The sequence below is a fragment of the Diadema antillarum genome, unplaced genomic scaffold (genome assembly GCF_040938485.1).
Source record: "Diadema antillarum isolate AM-2024a unplaced genomic scaffold, OU_Dant_1.0 seq00000172_RagTag, whole genome shotgun sequence".
NCBI classification, from domain to species: Eukaryota; Metazoa; Echinodermata; class Echinoidea; order Diadematoida; family Diadematidae; genus Diadema; species Diadema antillarum.
Genome location: NW_027271241.1, coordinates 1,093,070 through 1,110,910, shown reverse-complemented (window position 1 = coordinate 1,110,910; position 17,841 = coordinate 1,093,070). Strand labels below are relative to the sequence as shown.

Here is a 17,841-nt window from a genome sequence, read left to right as displayed (position 1 = left end):
ATAATACTCATACACATACAACAGGGAAGTCTGACTGTGAAGAAAGCATTAACAGATGGTTAAGTAGAGAAAGTCACAAAGGCTCTGCACATGACATGATACAGAAAGGGAATGAAACCAGAGTGCTGCCAACACAAAGATCTATGTGTCGGACCAAGCGTTGCCCTTGCAGACTTAATTAATCCGCATGATACTTTAAAAAGTCTGCATCAATGTCTTTGTGCTGGTGCCACAAAAAATATCCGCTGTAGCAATATCCCTCATCCAACAAGTGACAACAGAGCACAGTTTTTTGTGGAAATGGAAAAAAAAAGAGTGGTTGAACTGAAAAAAAAAGAGAGAGAAAGAAATGAGTTGCTTAGAATTCAATGCTGCAGTATGAACATGTCTGTCATGACTTGCCCAGTATGCATGGATATTACACTGCACTAGGAACATCATTATAAGATAAAATTCATACAGAAGATGACCAGTGTGGGTGGGGAAGCAGACAATGACCACTGTAGAGGATTTGAAATGCTCCTTTAGAATATGGACCGATAACATCCTCGAACTACTGCATACGCCATATATTTCGCGAGTTTAAATTTTCGAGAATCGGGACTTCCCGACAATTTCGCGAGTGGTTAAATTCGCGATCGTGGAGTCCTGTACTGAACAGAGAATGTATACGCGTACGTCACATTCATATTGACATCAGAGTCAATATTTTCGCGTGTTTTCAATTTCGCGTGTTTTCAATTTCGCGAAAAAGCAGCTGAATCACGACATTCGCGAAAATTAAAACCTCGCGAAATATTCGGCGTATACAGTAGTAAGTACCTTCCCAAAAACGCACATCATAATATGGAGTGTGTTATGGGCTATTTCAAGTACTTTCACAGGAAAGTATCAGATATAAACGAGGTTCTGTGACATCAAATGACGCATTGCTTGAGGGCAAAAACAAATCATGTGTATATTAAAGTGCATAGCTCTAGCGCACAACTGTACAACATAGCCGCCTCATGGGACCTGGGATGTAATGCTTATGCGCTCGCTCATGCGTACAGGGGCCCCCACATACAGTTTTTGCCCCTCGGCATAGCTTGATGACGTCAACGGAACCTCATCTATACCTTCACATTGGACTTTCTGTGCTAGCAAGTGTTGCAGCACAGCAAACAAGCCCACATGAAGCTATTCTAAGTATGGACAGCTGAATGCAGCTTTAAACTCATTGTCTTTGGGCCTCCAGTGGACAGAGCGTGTCCATAGCTACATACCATTATTACACAAAACAGGCTTGTCCATTTTACATTCCTCCTCACCATTCATTTTACAAATTGTACATCAAAATGTTCTCCCTCATGTGAACATTCCTAAGAGTGATATGCCCATGGGAGAACAAAAATGGTCCATTATCATGTGAGCCATTATCATGTGATCGATGGTCAAGTATCATGTGAACCAAGGTCTGCTATCATGTGATCAACAGTCTGCTATCATGTGATCACATTTACCCAACCATTGACTAGTACATGTATTTCAATGACACATTAAAGAGATTGTCATCTGCAAAATTCACATGATCATGTGATCGATGGTCAAGTGTCATGTGAACCAAGGTCTGCTATCATGTGAACTAGGGTCTGTGAACATTTGATCACATTTATCCAACCATTGACTGGTATTTGACTGACACATAAAAGAGATTGTCATCTGCAAAATTCACACTGTCTTGAGTTGAAGCAGAGCCGAAAGTCAATGATCTAAAAAAAATTCACTTCATTTTGAAAGCGGGAATACAAATTAAGTCCATTTATAGTGCTTTGGTGCTGGGAAGAAAGTCCAATTAAAGTGGGGCTAAGCACAACACAGAGGGTCAAAACTACTCCTGGCATCAATACACTTTAAAAAGATATACAAACAAATAAACAAATACACAGACTCACAGCTGCCATCTACTGCACATACCGTGCTGGGGCTAACGTCGACATGATACGACAGGAAAGGGATGCATATTAAACCGAATATGCATGAAAAATGCCTGGAAATTGCATATCTTGATTTCAATATAGCTACATTGTTTCGCTTTATATCTCTGTCACAAAATTGAAATGTCTAGTCACCATGATTAGCTGATTTAATAGAGATTTGCTCCTTAGTTTTAATACACAAGTCCTCTTTTGTGTTTACACTCACACCTACGGAGAATCTAGGACTTCAAATAATCAGACTAGTGGGCAAGACTACCGCGCACAAGGGGTTGGGGGAGGGGGGAAGAAATGGTCTTGGGGCAGACTTGTCCTGGGAATTACCAGACAAACAGCTGAAGTGGCGCCAGCTCCAAATCTTTATGTAGGGTCTTCAGTGCCTGCTCCCGGATAGTGCACCGACCTACTGGAAGTGACAAATGTAAATGATCACAAGATATGAAGAAGACTAGAATCTTAACGACATTTTTTACTGTTTGCAGATGAAACAAAAACCCAGTTTTAATGCTTCAAAATAGTTCTAAAATGTGTGTTAGGGATAGAAACAACCAGTGTAAAAAAGTTAATCAGTATAATCAATGTTGAGCATTGTTAGATATACAAAATATGAACAATAGTCAAAATAGCACTGTTTCTAGACCAAACCGTCTACAGTTACGGTTTAGTGAGAAAATAGTGATATCTCCTAATATTTTAGACTTTATTCAAAATTTTTTATATGGTAGGATGTTTTGTGATACTACAGACCTACACATATGCATCACATGTGATAACTCGAACATTTTTTAAATCACTGCTCCCTGTGGTAAACGGTACCTTTAAATCAATGTTTCAAAGCAGAATCTCTTGCTGCATTCACAGCAAACTCATGAGCAATTCCAGTCCAGTCTTTCGTAAATCAGGACAAGATTTTCCTATTCCACAAGGTATCTATTTGTACCGTCCCACCAGAAGATACATGTTGGTTTCTCTGACATTAAATCTTCACATTACTACTTACACATGGTACTTATTCAAGGGTCAAAATGTAATGGTTACACAAAAATTTTGACTTTACAATAATGATGCCAGCAATACAATGTATATTGGCAGGACAGCACAAAAGCTGAGAAATTTCTGAAAATTTACTCTCTCAAATTTGACACATACGTACGATTGTATTGACTTGATATACTCACCAAATCAACTTGAAATTTGATGCGTTTGATTCAAATAAATCATAATTCCAAAGTTGCATTTTGTATTATAGTCTAAGCAATAGTTGTCAAATGAAAAGTAAAGTTTCTCTCAACAAATCAATTTTCTCAAATGATTTGTTTCTAAAACCAATCTCACCTCTTGAAAATGATCTGCCGGTGCATCCGCTTGGCTTCGTTATTCAGCTTGGTGCGGATAGCATCCTTCACTGCCCTGACCGGTACACCGGTCACTCGCTGGACATAATCTACAAGATGACCAGAAAAGGATAATCAGGCTGGAATGTAAGTTGTGTCTAGCTTGAGCAAATGCTCATGATCCTATAATTGTATCAATTTGCATCACAATGTACTTTATTACTCCAGGGGCCTGTTGCATAAAACTCCAACCGGACTTTTTTCCGGTTGAAATCACAAAATTCCGGTTGGAAGCTCCCAACCAGAGTTTTTATGCAACGGATTTTACATTCTTAGGTTAGCAACCTTAAAAAATTCAGGTTGGGCAAATCCCAACCTGAATTTTTTAAGGTTGCTAAAAAAGTTTTATGCAACGGGACCCAGTTCTATGAACACGACTGAATGATATAAGAAAAGTCCACTGTGTTGCAGATGTTACATACCAGGAGACTTTACACATTTTATTTCTGAAAAAACTTCACTAAAAAAATATATTTAAATATATGGTATTAATACAGTTACTGTAAATATTTCAAATCCTACCTGTTGTTTTAGATTCAAACATGGAATAGAATTGATTTTCCTATGATCATAATTATTAAAGATACATGGACAGCAACACACAAGCTTTCTTTGGATCGATCAAGAAGCTGTCCCATACTTTTATTCTAGCATCAGATACTCAGTATATGAAAGTATGTGTTATGTGCGGTCGCAATTTCTTGCGGAAAAGTAGCACATGAGCTTTCTGTACAATGCTCGATAACCCATCTTTGTAATAATCAATAACGGCTTCATTTCTGGCCATTCTGCAAACAATAGCAGATTTAAATTTACATTAACAAGCAAAATGGTATACCATGCTCTAAGTACTGAATCACCGTGCTATCTGTCAAACATGTTTGTCCAGTCTCAATCATTGCATAGTCACAGAACTAGAAGTGCTGTAAATTTGGGTCTAATCTTGCCAAAAACTCGTACACAGATGGGAAGACGCAGATTCTCCCATGAAGCAACAATAATCTGGAACCAACTCCCAAATCATATTAAACAGGCATCCTCAAAACAAGCTTTTACAAATCTGTACTGGAGGAGATGGTGAGACGTACTTGAGAATGAGCGAAATAACTGGGTTACAAAGTATCCATTTTTTTTTTTTTAATTGACTTTCTCCTTTTCATTTCATTTTTTCATATGATATTAGTTTGTGTGCCAAATGTTTTGTAGTGAATTTTTTTTTTTTCTGAAAGACAAGAGTAACAGGAATACTGTGTTATTCAAGTGTAAGAGACAAATAGTATGTTTTGTATAGTATTTTTTGTGTTAAAACGGTGTTATTGAGAGTGATATATGGAATGATAGTAATTCCGACTGCAGATGTAATATTGAGAGTATTTTTTTATTCTTTTCTTCATATGAATCCTGTGATCTCTAGTGTTGTATTTCATATCATGATGTACGTTTCATTATGCATGGATTGTGTACAAAATGATATCCAGTAATGTATTTTTTTTTGTTCAGAATAATGTGTATGAAATGATTTTTTTTTTCATTTGTTTGACAGCGTTTCCATATACTTTTTTATTTCCTCAAACAATGTTACATATGGTTGGATATTACGAATTCTACACCATCAGATATGATACTGATTGAAACAGGATTTTTTTTTCTCTCTCTCTCATATGCTATAGTATTTCAGTAATTACATATAATGAATGAAAGAAAGGTTCTGTGAGCAGGAAATTTGTGTTTATTTAGCTAGCCTGTTTTTAAAGGCCCTGTTATCATATAATAATAAAAATGAATGAATTTGTGTGTTGATTGTTTCTGAAAAAGATTACAATTAGGCCTATGTAATCTGAAGTGATATGAAGAATTATGGATTATGCAATATATACATGTGCTGTAACCTAGACATTTTGATTTTTCTTAGATATGTCTTGGCATATCACTTTCCAGTGAACTGTAATGATAAAAATGATGTTATTTTTTTTTTTTTCTACCATCCTCCGCAATGCTCAATTATTTGGCCATGTTGTAAGTGTACCGTAATTGTACATTATGTTATTTTTCTTGGTAAATGTGTCTACAATGTATTTCGTGATGTACGTTATTATATGTGTAGGGCCTCTGAGAATAACAGTGTTTAGCCACTGACAGAGCTACCCTACTGAAACAAAACAAATAAATAAATAAATAAATAAATTAACCCTCTCGCGAAATGGAAGATCACAAGGCTTTTTGTTTGATTAAACGGATGGTATAGTACTGGTTAAGATGGGGCTTTAGGTTTCCAACTTTTTTGTGAGTTAATGAGAAACCTCTTATGAAATATGAAATAGCATACAATTATAAGAGGAATTCAAAGTTTATTTGATAAAAATCGGTCTTAAAAATGGCTGAGATAGCCAAAATCAAAGACGTCCTAATAAAAGGTGGGACCCATCTTTTATTAAGACCACTTTGTTTTGCTTTGTTTTTGGATATCTCAGCCATTTCAAAACCGATTTTCATCAAATAAGCTTTGAATTCCTCTTTAGATTTGTATGCTCTTTAACATTTCATAAAGTGGTTTCTGATTATCTCGCATAAAAGTGAACAGCTGAAGTCTAACCTCAACCAATATCATATCATCCTTTAATACTTCAAATGTGGTATACAATTAGCTCACAAAAAGTTAAAATCAGAATCCCTCATCTTGACCAAAACTACACCATCCCTTTAACCTGTTGAGAACGAGTCCCGAGTATACTTGGGCAGGTGTCTATGGGAAATGCGTGTTGTCGCAAAATCAAACCGTCCTCAACGGGTTAAAGTCCCCATTCTGAACCTGAGCAGAGCCCCTACAGAACACCAGTGCCATTTGTCTGTTGGGCCTGATGTTTGCTGCTTCATCTCAATACCCACCAATGATCGCTTCCACTTTGTCTGGGTCAAGCCGGGTCTTGTTGGTTGGGAGTCCCGTCGTCCTGGAGATGGAGTGGCTGGTCCCGCCCAGCGTCGACCGGCTCAGCACCTTCCGCGAGAAGAGACACATCAGGAGGTCGGAGGTCAGCTTGCGGAAGTTGGTGTGGTTGCAGCGGTCAAGCAGCTTCTTGTCTACTTTCACCCGGTTGCTCAGCGTGATCTCAATCTGTGGAAACGCAGGGCAGATCGGAGAGCAAAAACGGATGTCTCATATTTGCAAAATCATGGTGTATGTTTACATGAAAGGATTTAAAAAGGCAGACTTTAATGACACACATCCCTATTCTTCGGCCAATGAGACATGTAAAATTATATACCTCATAAGTGAGATTCGTATCACTGATTGTTCAAAAGTATATCACGTGACAAGGTGTAGTCCCGTCTATCTTGCCTTAGGGTTCTCATATAAGTGATAGAAAGGCAAAACCCTCGTGATAGAAAGGCAAACCCCTCGTGATAGAAAGGCAAAACCCTCGTGATAGAATTCGTAAACCCTCCGCGACTTTTGTACACATAACAAGTACACTAGACTTCGCGCGCGGTGTCCGCAACCCCTCCACCCAAGGACGTTCACTACGCGCATCGTATAAACGCATGCAAAATCATCGCACCTAGCGCACAGCAGGCATGTTTCAACGTGGCATGGTGATCGAGCGCTCCTCCGTGATTTGAAGTGAGCTGGATCAAAGATCGTACCACTTTGCAATTAGAATTTCTTAGGATCCCGAAGCAGAGACAAATCTCAGCATGTCGGAAATATCGAATTAAAACACGAGCGACGGGAAACTGGATGTATACTGTAATCTTCTGCCAAGATTTTATGCAGGAGCTCGCCGAAGGCCGTGTGAGTGAGTACAATGTACCGTGCGTACTGGGTAGTGTACGAAATGCACGAAAACCATGCAAGCAAGCGCAGGCTGTGGCCTGATTTTAGGGCTAACGTTTAGGCCTAACAGTTAGAATTTACTTCGTATTTGCCTACCCCTAGATCTTGGTTAAGTCTTAAACGATGAGGTATATAAAACAAATATTAACTGCTCTGTATTCGGATGGTGGTGGAAATTATCACTCCCTCGGTGCTTTTCATACCGACCCTTCCATCACCCCTCGGCTAACGCCTCGGGGTGATAGAAGGGTCGGTATGAAAAGCACTTCGGGAATGATAATTTCCACCATCATCCTCATGAGCAGTCAATATTTGTATACTATCTAATGGTCACAATCTAACTATAAAAGACAAACTTTTAACAAAGAAAATATAGAAACAAAAACAAGTGAAAGACATTACAGAAGTACAAAAGTAATCAAATTTACTTCTTGTGACCCAACCTGCCCCCCCCCCAAAAAAAAAAAGAAGAAGAAGAAGAAGAAAAACAAAAGAAAACAGACAGCTTGCCCGAGGCACACCTGAAATTACAATAAAAACTACAAACATATCGTATTTAAAGTCCTAGAATGTAGAAAGCATGCAAAGTTGAGTTCCATGACTTCTTACCAGGTCTGCAGGGCAAAAATATTCCAGTATGAAATATTACTAGATCAGATTAGAGACTCTCTACCAAGCCAGCAAGACATAATGTGGTACTCTAAAAACCAGAAATATCTGTGGCATGAAACTTTTGCGAATTGGAGCCCGAGGCCTTTTACACTGCACGAAACTTTCGCACCCTGCCACTGGCATTCGATGCATTGTGTGGAAAAAAAAAACTTTCGTGTGCTTTTTATTTTCATAAATCTTGGATAATTGCAAAATCTGCAACAGTTTTCTGCACGAGAAAATTTCTGGTTTTTCAGCATGCCACAGTCAGATACTGAGGTCACGTCTAGTTGGGAATTCCCCTAAAATTTCTGAGGGGTGACGTACCGTCTCTTCCGTCTGTTTACCCCCCGCTCGTGGTGGCACCTTGCCCCTCATCCTCAGCATGGTAGGTGGTGCCATTCCGGACAGCACCACCTGGGAGGGTGACTGGGGGACCTGACTGGGCAGGCTCTGCTGCAGCATGGCTAGCTGGGACGGTGCCCCTGGTGGTACCATTGGTGTCGGGTTGGCTAAAGTCATCTGGATGCTTGGCGCCAGAACAGGAACCACTGGTGCTCTTGGAATGTGCACCTACAACAACACAGAATAAAGGGCACCAACATTAATCATCAAGATATATGTCATATACTGAGATAATGTTCTTAAAAACAAACAAATAAACAAACAAAAACAGGAGCAAACTGAAGTACATTCCTATCTCAGGTGTTCCATTTTGCTAATATCAACTGACAACATATTGTAGCACCAAACACACAATAAAATAAATGACCCATAGGCAGACGGTGAGTTTGACCATAAATGCTTCTAATTAATGCCTTGTAAGTGTAGTTTCTAATAATAATACTTTACTGTCATGTTGAAGTCAATGGTAAGGTCGTTGCTTGTGTCATTGTTGTTCCAGTCCAAATTAAATTTTCAAACCTGATACCTGGTATTAAACACAAATGAGTTTGATAGGAACTCCACATGATACTGCTTTCATAGCAAGAGAATGGAAACAATAGGGAAAGATTGCTGAAGTGTTTCCTGCTATGGGTTAAAGGGAGAATCATATGAGATTGTTACCTCTGCTGAGTTTATATTTTTGCCACATTGGTTTGCTTATTTGTATGTTTGTGTGTTTGCAAAATAACTCAAAAAGTGACATGACAGACGTTGATTGCTGCTTTCATTCATTTATTCTTTATTTTTATATATATATAATTTTTTTTTTTTTTTGATGAAATGGTGGTAATGACACAAGAAAGACAGAATTAAATTTTGGTAACAGTTCAGATGACCATCTGGATCAAGGAATCTTTTTGAAAATCATGGGAGGTAATCACAATATATACTGTACATGTAGGTGGAAATAGCAGCTTGGCGGAGGTCTGTGTTCTCAGAGTGCCTTTCTAGTCTTTGATGTTTTGCAGTAATATCAATTCCAGATAGAGAAATGGCTCAAAGTGTCACATGATACTGAGAGGACAAGCTAAGACTGACCGGCTGCTGGGAAACCTGCTGAATGGTCAGGGGTGGAAGGAGCTCTTGCTCCACCACAGTGACCGGTGGCTGGCTAGTCTGAGGGATGGCCATCCGGTCCACGATGGACATCTGCGAGACGGTGGTCGGCACGCCGGACTTTGGTACGTGTACCTCCTGCGGAACCATCACCGTGGCGATCTCGGAGATGGGCGGTGCCCCGTCGACATCGCCGGGCGTCGACGAGATGGTGTATGCCGCTGGCTCCTCGTTAGCCAGGCTGTGGCATTTGGAGATGGTGATGGTGGAGGGAGTGGACGAGGGGGTCTGGATAGCGGGCAGTGTGGCTGAGGTGCCCTGACCAGAGCCGGCTTCCTGGGGATGCTCCCCTCTCAGGGAAGCCAGAAGACTGGGAAGAGCTGGAATGGGGAGCAGCGAAAAATACCAAACATTTCACTGTCTCTACATCAATGATAGAACCCATGTACAGGTAGTGACAAATTCACAAGGTATTCCCCTTTACTTCACATACAATTGCATTAATATATAGCTGAGAATCTTTCTTCTTTCCTCTTCCCTTACTCTCTGCAGGAATGCACTTGTAGAAATATAATACTATAAGCTGTCATTTTTGCATAAAGATATTTTCCCGAATGAGGAGGTCATGGACATTTTTGCGAGATGCTGTTTTCGCAAATTGACACCAACTCAAACATAAATGCACTATTACTCTAGTGCCTGGCGACATATTCATGTGTCGTTAAATTTGCTGTTCAAGTGTGATTGTGAAAATCACGAAAATTAATAACTTCTTATACAGTATAAGGGGACAGTATTGGAGAAGCACTAGTACAAGTATGTAGCAGCAAAAGTTGGAAACTATTGTGATGGACAGAATGCCTCTTTTCAGATGTTTCTTCATTTATCCACAGAAAGACTGCCTCATGTATTGACACTTTCAGGTTTTATTTTTACATGCATTTCATAGCTTGTGCACCTTGCAAGTTGAGTAGGTCTCATTATCTTGTTCCACCCACCCCCCCCCCCCCCCCCCCCCAAAAAAGAGCAAAGCTTTATCTTGGAAAGATGGCATCCATATACAGTAAAGGTCTGTGCATTATGACAGTCCTACATCAATCTCCCACTTGTATCGATAATAGTGCACAACTTAGACTCCTAGCTTGCTATACATGTATGTTGCAAATCAGATGAGAGTGTGCACAATGGTAAAGGAAGTAGTTCTCTATTCCTGTTGCATCACGCATTGCTATATGTTTGCAAACTGTCCAATTCATTTGACTTCATTCATTGAGAAATTATACACACAAAGTATCAAATCAACCAACAAATTAACTGCATCAATAAGGGAAGTCAATAGATAACTACATTAACCAACTACTGAGGAAAAACAAGGAATGCTCGAGTGCTTTAAGTATGCAAATTTCGCGAGAGCCAAGATTAGCAAAATTAAAGTGCACTTAATAAGAAAGTACTTGTCTACACTACACGCATTGAATATTATGTATAGAGGCAACTCGCAAAAATTTCATGCCACGAAAATACCCGGTATCATGTGCGAGTTTCTTCACTCTGTCTCCCTCTACAAACTTAATTTGTTAAGTGACAACCGCTGATCTGTAAATTAACAAACATGTCTGAAAAAGGAACCAGTGGGACTCAAAGAGGGAGACAAAGTGAAGAAACTGGCACCTGAACCTTCACCCCTCTGAATAATATCTTTCTTTCTTTCATACCCGATATCATGTTTTACAATACCAGTCTCATTGAATCCATCATTACCATCATTGAGGGCGATAGTTTCCACCAGGCGGTCCACCTTGTTTCGGAGTTCTGTGTTTTCCTTCCTCAGGGCTTCGTTCTCCTCCCGCAAGACCGACAGCTCGTCATCTGGAAACTGTATGAAGATGCCACAAATTTACATTTTGCGGTGTTAAAAGAGATGATTAAAGAGATCACATCCCTCCTAAAAGCTTACGTTGGGAGATTCTATGTCAGTAAAAGTGGCCCCAATCTGCATACTTAAAAAAAAAATGATACTAATAATAATGGTAATAATTCACAATGGTGTGCCCTGCCTTGAAACAGTGAACATTATACCTGTGGATTAGACTACCGCAAAGTCTGTAAATGAGTGAGACTATGTCTCTAGATGCTGTTTCGTTCTTAATATCTTGTGGTTAGAAAAAAGGATTGGAGTTTCTGCACACATACTCTTTTGGAGGAGAAGGTCCTGCATGAACCATTCAAAACATATAGAATAGACATTTTTCTACATCTCCTAATTCTTCATGAAAAGAAGTAATAACTGATGAGTGATTGATTCAAGAAGAGTTCTAGCTTGACTTATCTCTTTGAAAAATAAAAAGAAGAAATGTAGAGAAACCTATGTGATTTTAAGTGCACCATATTTATGAAAGAAAAGTTCACTGGCAACGTATAACATGAGAAATTCTTGAACTCCAAATGATACAGTTGAACCTCTCTTATCCGGCTTCCCTTTATCCGGATCTCTCTATTATACGGACGCAATCTCGCCGTGATTTTTTTAAAATAATTACGGGAGGAAAGGGGGATTCCCAACTCCTTGAGATCTCCTACACAAACAGTAAAACACAATGAATTACATATACTTGATACATTTCTTAATAATTATTTAGGTAAATCATCCCAAGAATTTATAAAAGAAAATGATTTCATTCTTGCAAACATGAACCTCTATATTGGGGTCTGTTACTGAGTGTAACAATGAAAAGGTTGCAGTATACACATTACTACATGTGGTACTACAATGGGCTACATCAGTACATGTGTATGTATATATGTGCATGTATAAAGCATTGAGTCTCCCGTATGCGGCCAAATCCCTTATCCGGATGAGCCCTGGTCCCGACTTGTCCGGATACGAGAGGTTCAACTGTATTTATGAAAGCAAAGATCACTGGCAACGTACAGTGTATCAAGAATTTCTTGAACTCCAAATAATTTTGCATTTCTTTGTTAAAATTTAGATGAAGAAATATGTTTCAGGTATGTTATGCCAATGCCTTCACAAATGTCTATGGTTTGAAGAGAGAGAATTAGAAACTGATCTAAAATATTTGGAGTGGGAGGGGAAGGAGGAAAGAGAATGGGCTATTAAAGGGATAGTACAGTATTGGTGGAGATGAGAAGTGAACTTTTAACTTTTTGCGAGATACCAAGAAAACACTTATGAAATAGTTCAGAGCATACCATTTTAGGAGGAATTCAAAGTTTATTTGATGAAAATCGGGTTTGGAATGACTGAAACATCCAAAAAACAAAGTAAAACAAAGCGATCATGATAAAGTGTGGGTCCCACACTTATTAGAATCACTCTGTTTTGGATATCTCAGCCATTTCAAAACCAATTTTCATCAAATAAATGTTGACATGCTCTTTCATATTTCATAAGAGGTTTCTCATTATCTCACCAAAAAATGTTTCAATAGAAACCTGAAATTAGGTCTCAACCAAAACTAAACAATCCCTTTAAACTAGAAGACAGTTTGTCTTGAGACTTACCTGCATACATGCGTCTTTTTTCCCAGAGGTTGACGTCGTGCGACAAACAAACGGTTCTACTGCCCTCTGTTGTCTTCTCACCTATAGTCAGAGAAATGAATGTAGCAGAGCTCACATACAAAATACAATACACGTTCACTGCACAAACAAGGTGCACAAAAGCCTCCCGACAGTAATGTTGCACAGACATCCCGTACATGTACAAAGTAGGTCACATTCCTTTGTATCGTATGACCCCTCACTTCCCCACAAAGTCAGGCAAAGCCAAAGTCAAATAATACTGTCTGTAAAAAAGAGTTCATGGAGTTAGTCAATCTTTGGTAGTCTGGAGTTTCACTTTTTGAGTGTAGTTTTAATCGAGGTCAAACATTTAAAAAGCCGGAGAGGAATGAATTGCAAAATGTTTAACGACACCTTGTCATCTATTAACACATTCATGCAATATCACCAAAAGTTCAATCATAGAATCATGTACACTCTGTATTTTGTACACACCAAGTACAAGTAGGACACCACATTTACTGTTGTACACTTTGTACATGTTCATTTCTTTTTTTTTTCTTCTTCTTTTTTTTTTTGGGGGGGGGGACAGAAAAACATTTGGTGTATAAATCATGCACTTCTGCCCAATGTTGTTGCAACATTGCATCTCTGGGATTGACATATTTCTTAGACTGTCTTTTTATGGTGACACAACATGTGTTCCTGCGACAATTGTTGCAGTCTATACTTTCTTTTAAGGTCTTTAAGATTAGGGTTAGTGTTGTGATACAAATGTATAGGGTTTAAGGTATAGTTTGATGTGAGGATTAGAATTAGGGTTAGGGTTATGTTTGTGGGTAGAAATTACGTATCGTACTATGGCTCAGCATGCAGTACATGTTTTGATTTTCTTTATCCCATTGTTTCTGAGACAGCCATGTACTGTACATGAGGCAAAGATTTTATCAGCATAATGGCACATTTTCTACTGACAGAGTTTAACATCATATTAAAGTCAAGTGGATGCAGGAGATGTGTCAAGTCAATGCATACAGTCCTATTAATAGGCAATGAGATCATGTACGAGACCCCTATATCCAAACAGTCAGAATAATACTGACTCCTTTCTTTTCTGAATGCTGTGAATAGCCTAGTACATGTCACATTCTCAATCATCCCACAGAGCAGACCTCAAAATATATTTCAGTGCAAAATACTAAAGATTTATAAACCTTTACCGCACAACTATCAGCATGCTATGATGGACGAACATACTGTAGGGCATAGCTTTGCTGTTCCTGTTAATAGAATGTTAATGTTATGATTTTAAAAAATGCACATATTTTATGTCATAGATCTATTCAACACGAAACCGATGTAAAAATTGTGGGTCCATTGGCATAATTTTGTATTGCTTTAAAATCATTCAAAAACTGTCGTGGCTGGAACATGAAATGCTGACATACCCTTGTATCTTTTCTTGTGTTTTTCCTTGTGAAATGACATTTGAATTTGTTTGTTTGTTTTTTTTTTTAAGCTTCAGAGTGTAGTCCAAAGCTTATAAAGTATTTAACTTTAACATAAAATTGGATTTTCCCAACATTTCATCCTTTAATAGACACTTTGTAAGAATAACTCCCACATTTCCTTTGGCAATTAAATACTAAACAAGATGACAATGGTGATTATAGTGGCCCTATCAAATAATGGAAATTCAATTGTCACAACCTTGGTAAATTCTGCAGGTATTAAGAAAACTATAAACTATTTCAAACCTTCTTTAACTCAACCTTAACAGGCACACACTTTTAAAATCAACTAATAAAAATTATCGAGATTTTTAACAAAGATGTACGAATTGTATGTCACAAATAGATTAGACAGGTTTCTGAAATGGGCTGTATACAAGCGTACACCTGTACCTCTGATGTAATGTGCATTACAGCACAGTATACACTCACTACAATGAGAACTGAGTTGCACTACCACAATCACATCTTAAGCACTAGGAAAGATTCAACGCTATCTGTATATTTGACTATTCATTTTACTGGAATTCTGTTGGGACAGGGTTTTAGAGATTTCAAAGTTTATGTTTTCTTTAATAATAAATAATTTCACTAACTCTACAGGGAGTCACGTTTCTGCACAGATTTATTTGAAATCAAAATTTTGTCATGTCCAAATGCCAATTGATATTTTTTCATGGTAAAAAAAAAAGGAAAGTATCTTTCAAATCAATACATACAGCCAAATTTCATTTGAACTGCTTGAACATGAAGAGAAAAAAAAAATGAGGAAGATGTGTGCACCTAAAGATTTGTTTGATGTTGTTTTTTTCATCATTTTCTTCGAGGAGTCGGGGCATTAACTTACTTTGTTAAGTCATTACCATGGCAACACGTAAACCTGCCATTCTTCAAAAATAAGAAAATGTGCGTCTTGCATTTATTGAAAAGTAATCAAAATTAAGTGTACCTTGTACACTGTAAAAACAATGTCTGCATAAATAAAAATAAAAAATAAAAATCACTACAAACCTAAGGAAGAATTTTGCTCCAGTACAAGCTTTCAGAATATGATCAAACAGCAGACTATAAACTGACCGACAACAGATACTGTATATGCCTCATAATATGCGAGCTTTTTATTTTTCATGAACTTTGCGAGTCAGGTGGTTGCAAATTTTAAAACATGCAAAAATATTGGCTCTGATCCCGACATGAATGTACAGTGTATCTGTGCATGAATACAAAATTTCTCTCTTCAGTACTCTACTCTATAATTGCCAATTTAACGACTTACGAAATCAACAGGAAGTTGCGATTCGCAAAGAATTAGACCCGCTTTTATTGTATATATGGTGCATCCACCATGACCAGCTAAAGTATCTAATAGACTAATTTAAGACACCCCTTTCAAACGTTACGGGTTGCAATAACTTCATCTGGTGGGAATAATTTCATGTTCACGTAATTCATTACTTATGACTCTGCCCTCCCCCCCCCCCCCCCCCCCCCCCCCCCGCACCACATAAAAGGATATTATTCATGTGACCCCGACCTACATTGTACAAGCTTACATTGAATGTCTGCAGACACTGCACACATTTTTAGTTCATTATGTGTACACAAATAGAAACTTCTACTGGGTGTGGGTATGTACCCAGACAAAAAAGAAAATACCATCATGTTCTGGGTATTTTTTTTCATAATGCCTGTCTTCTTTGCTGTTTAATGTTTTTCGTGCACACACCCAAGCATACTTCGCAGCCCTCACAGAAGCATTTCTTCTCAAACTTGTATGACAACATCAGATACACAAAGCATCGGATACACACATGATTGAGCGCATAAGAAATTATGTCTGCCATGGTAGACTACATTCAAATGCATTGTACAATGCAAAAACAGCATTAAAATAGAACATATTTGTACCATGTACCATGACATACCTGTACCACAAAAAAAGAGGAGAAAAACCAAGAAAAATAAAAAAAACACTTGAAGGGGAGCAGTACCTCATTTTCCCCACCTCCCTCTCTCATTCTCCCTGATCTGTCACCCATAACATACCGACATCGTAAGATGAGTAAAAATACAATAGTATGTGTATTAAAATGTAACACAATAGACAAAGTTGTGAAAACCTACTTGTAAGATGTAGACAAGAGGTTTGAGGTAGCACCATGTACCATGTATGTCGTCTTTGAAAGGACTGTGGTTTGACGGAAGAAGATTCTAGAAAGATGGCGTTACCGCAAATCTCTCTCCCTCGTTTACTGTATACATCACCATGCAAACTTTCAAGCAACACACCTACAGGTGTTAAGATGAGTGTGCACGTACACATGTGTTGACAATTGACACATACACTACTTGTAAGCAACATGCAATGTACGTATAATGTGCACTGCCCACTGAAAAGGACACATTAATGGACTAACGTTTAATGGTAACTGTCATGGGAAGACTACACAGAGAATGCTGTATCCTCTAGGTTTTACAATGCTACGCTGAGGGACTGAATAATAACCTCAAAATAGCCTTTTGTTTTTAAACTCAATAGAACACACTACATTTAAAAAAAAATAAAAAAAACATAAAAAAACATACTGAGAACACATTATGTACTGCACTGCATGGGATACAGTTTCTAGGTGGGATAGTCAAAGTATACTGTACAGTACTTTGAAAAGGAACACACGCTTACCAACCAAATTTTTCTGTTTTATTAAGTGTAAATTTGTAAATTTCTATATCACAGAAAAAAAAAAAAAAACATTTGCCAAGCCAAAACTGTACCAGCTCTATACAGTAATGTATTAAATTAAAAATAACAAAAAAATGCTTTGTGTAGAATATTGACCCTAAATGTCATACAGTGCACACTTCATCTCTAAATGTACAGTGTGATAATGACCCAAAACGTGACACATTTTGATTCATGTAACAGCAACACTAAATGTAATTTTGACTCTCTAACTGACCCTTTTACTGTCAAACATTCCAATAATTGAAATGTTGACTTTAAAATGTAATATTTACTCTTCATATACCGTATTTAAAGCATTTTAACACAATGCATTATACGGAGACAACCTGTATAAAATACTAAACATCATAAATCTAAGACGTAATATCCACCCTATATAAAACAAAATCCATTTAAACTTTAGGCCAAGTAAAAAAAGAAACCAGTTTCTCGTCCTCGCGCGCATCGATTTTGGCCGCCGCATCGATTTTTTTACTATTTACTATTTTCAAAATGGCGCTGAAAATACCAAGAAATTCATAATTCTCGTCCCAGCCCGCTCCCCGCCCGCATCGATTTTCAGTTGCCGCATCGACTTTTTTGATATTTACTATTTTTTCGGCCGTGTCTGTAACTTGCTAGCTGTCCAAATCGGGTCCCCAGGCCATCGCACGCATGAACACATTCGAATGTGTAGAGGCCCGTACACTCTGCTCTGTAACGT

At 38.1% G+C, this 17,841-nt stretch overlaps 1 protein-coding gene across 1 annotated transcript in view; it reads right to left on the bottom strand.

The window, feature by feature from the left end:
* Window positions 1-921: 921 nt before the first annotated feature.
* LOC139728309 (uncharacterized) overlaps window positions 922-17,841 on the bottom strand; it is a 34,213-nt gene continuing 17,293 nt past the window's right edge. The window contains exons 5-11 of the mRNA XM_071639257.1: window positions 12,882-12,962; window positions 11,118-11,232; window positions 9,339-9,736; window positions 8,181-8,426; window positions 6,257-6,482; window positions 3,312-3,420; window positions 922-2,379 (exon numbers count right to left, since the gene is read on the bottom strand). Coding sequence (XP_071495358.1) covers window positions 2,337-2,379; window positions 3,312-3,420; window positions 6,257-6,482; window positions 8,181-8,426; window positions 9,339-9,736; window positions 11,118-11,232; window positions 12,882-12,962 — 1,218 coding nt within the window. The 3' untranslated portion in view covers window positions 922-2,336. The remainder of the gene's footprint in view (window positions 2,380-3,311; window positions 3,421-6,256; window positions 6,483-8,180; window positions 8,427-9,338; window positions 9,737-11,117; window positions 11,233-12,881; window positions 12,963-17,841) is intronic.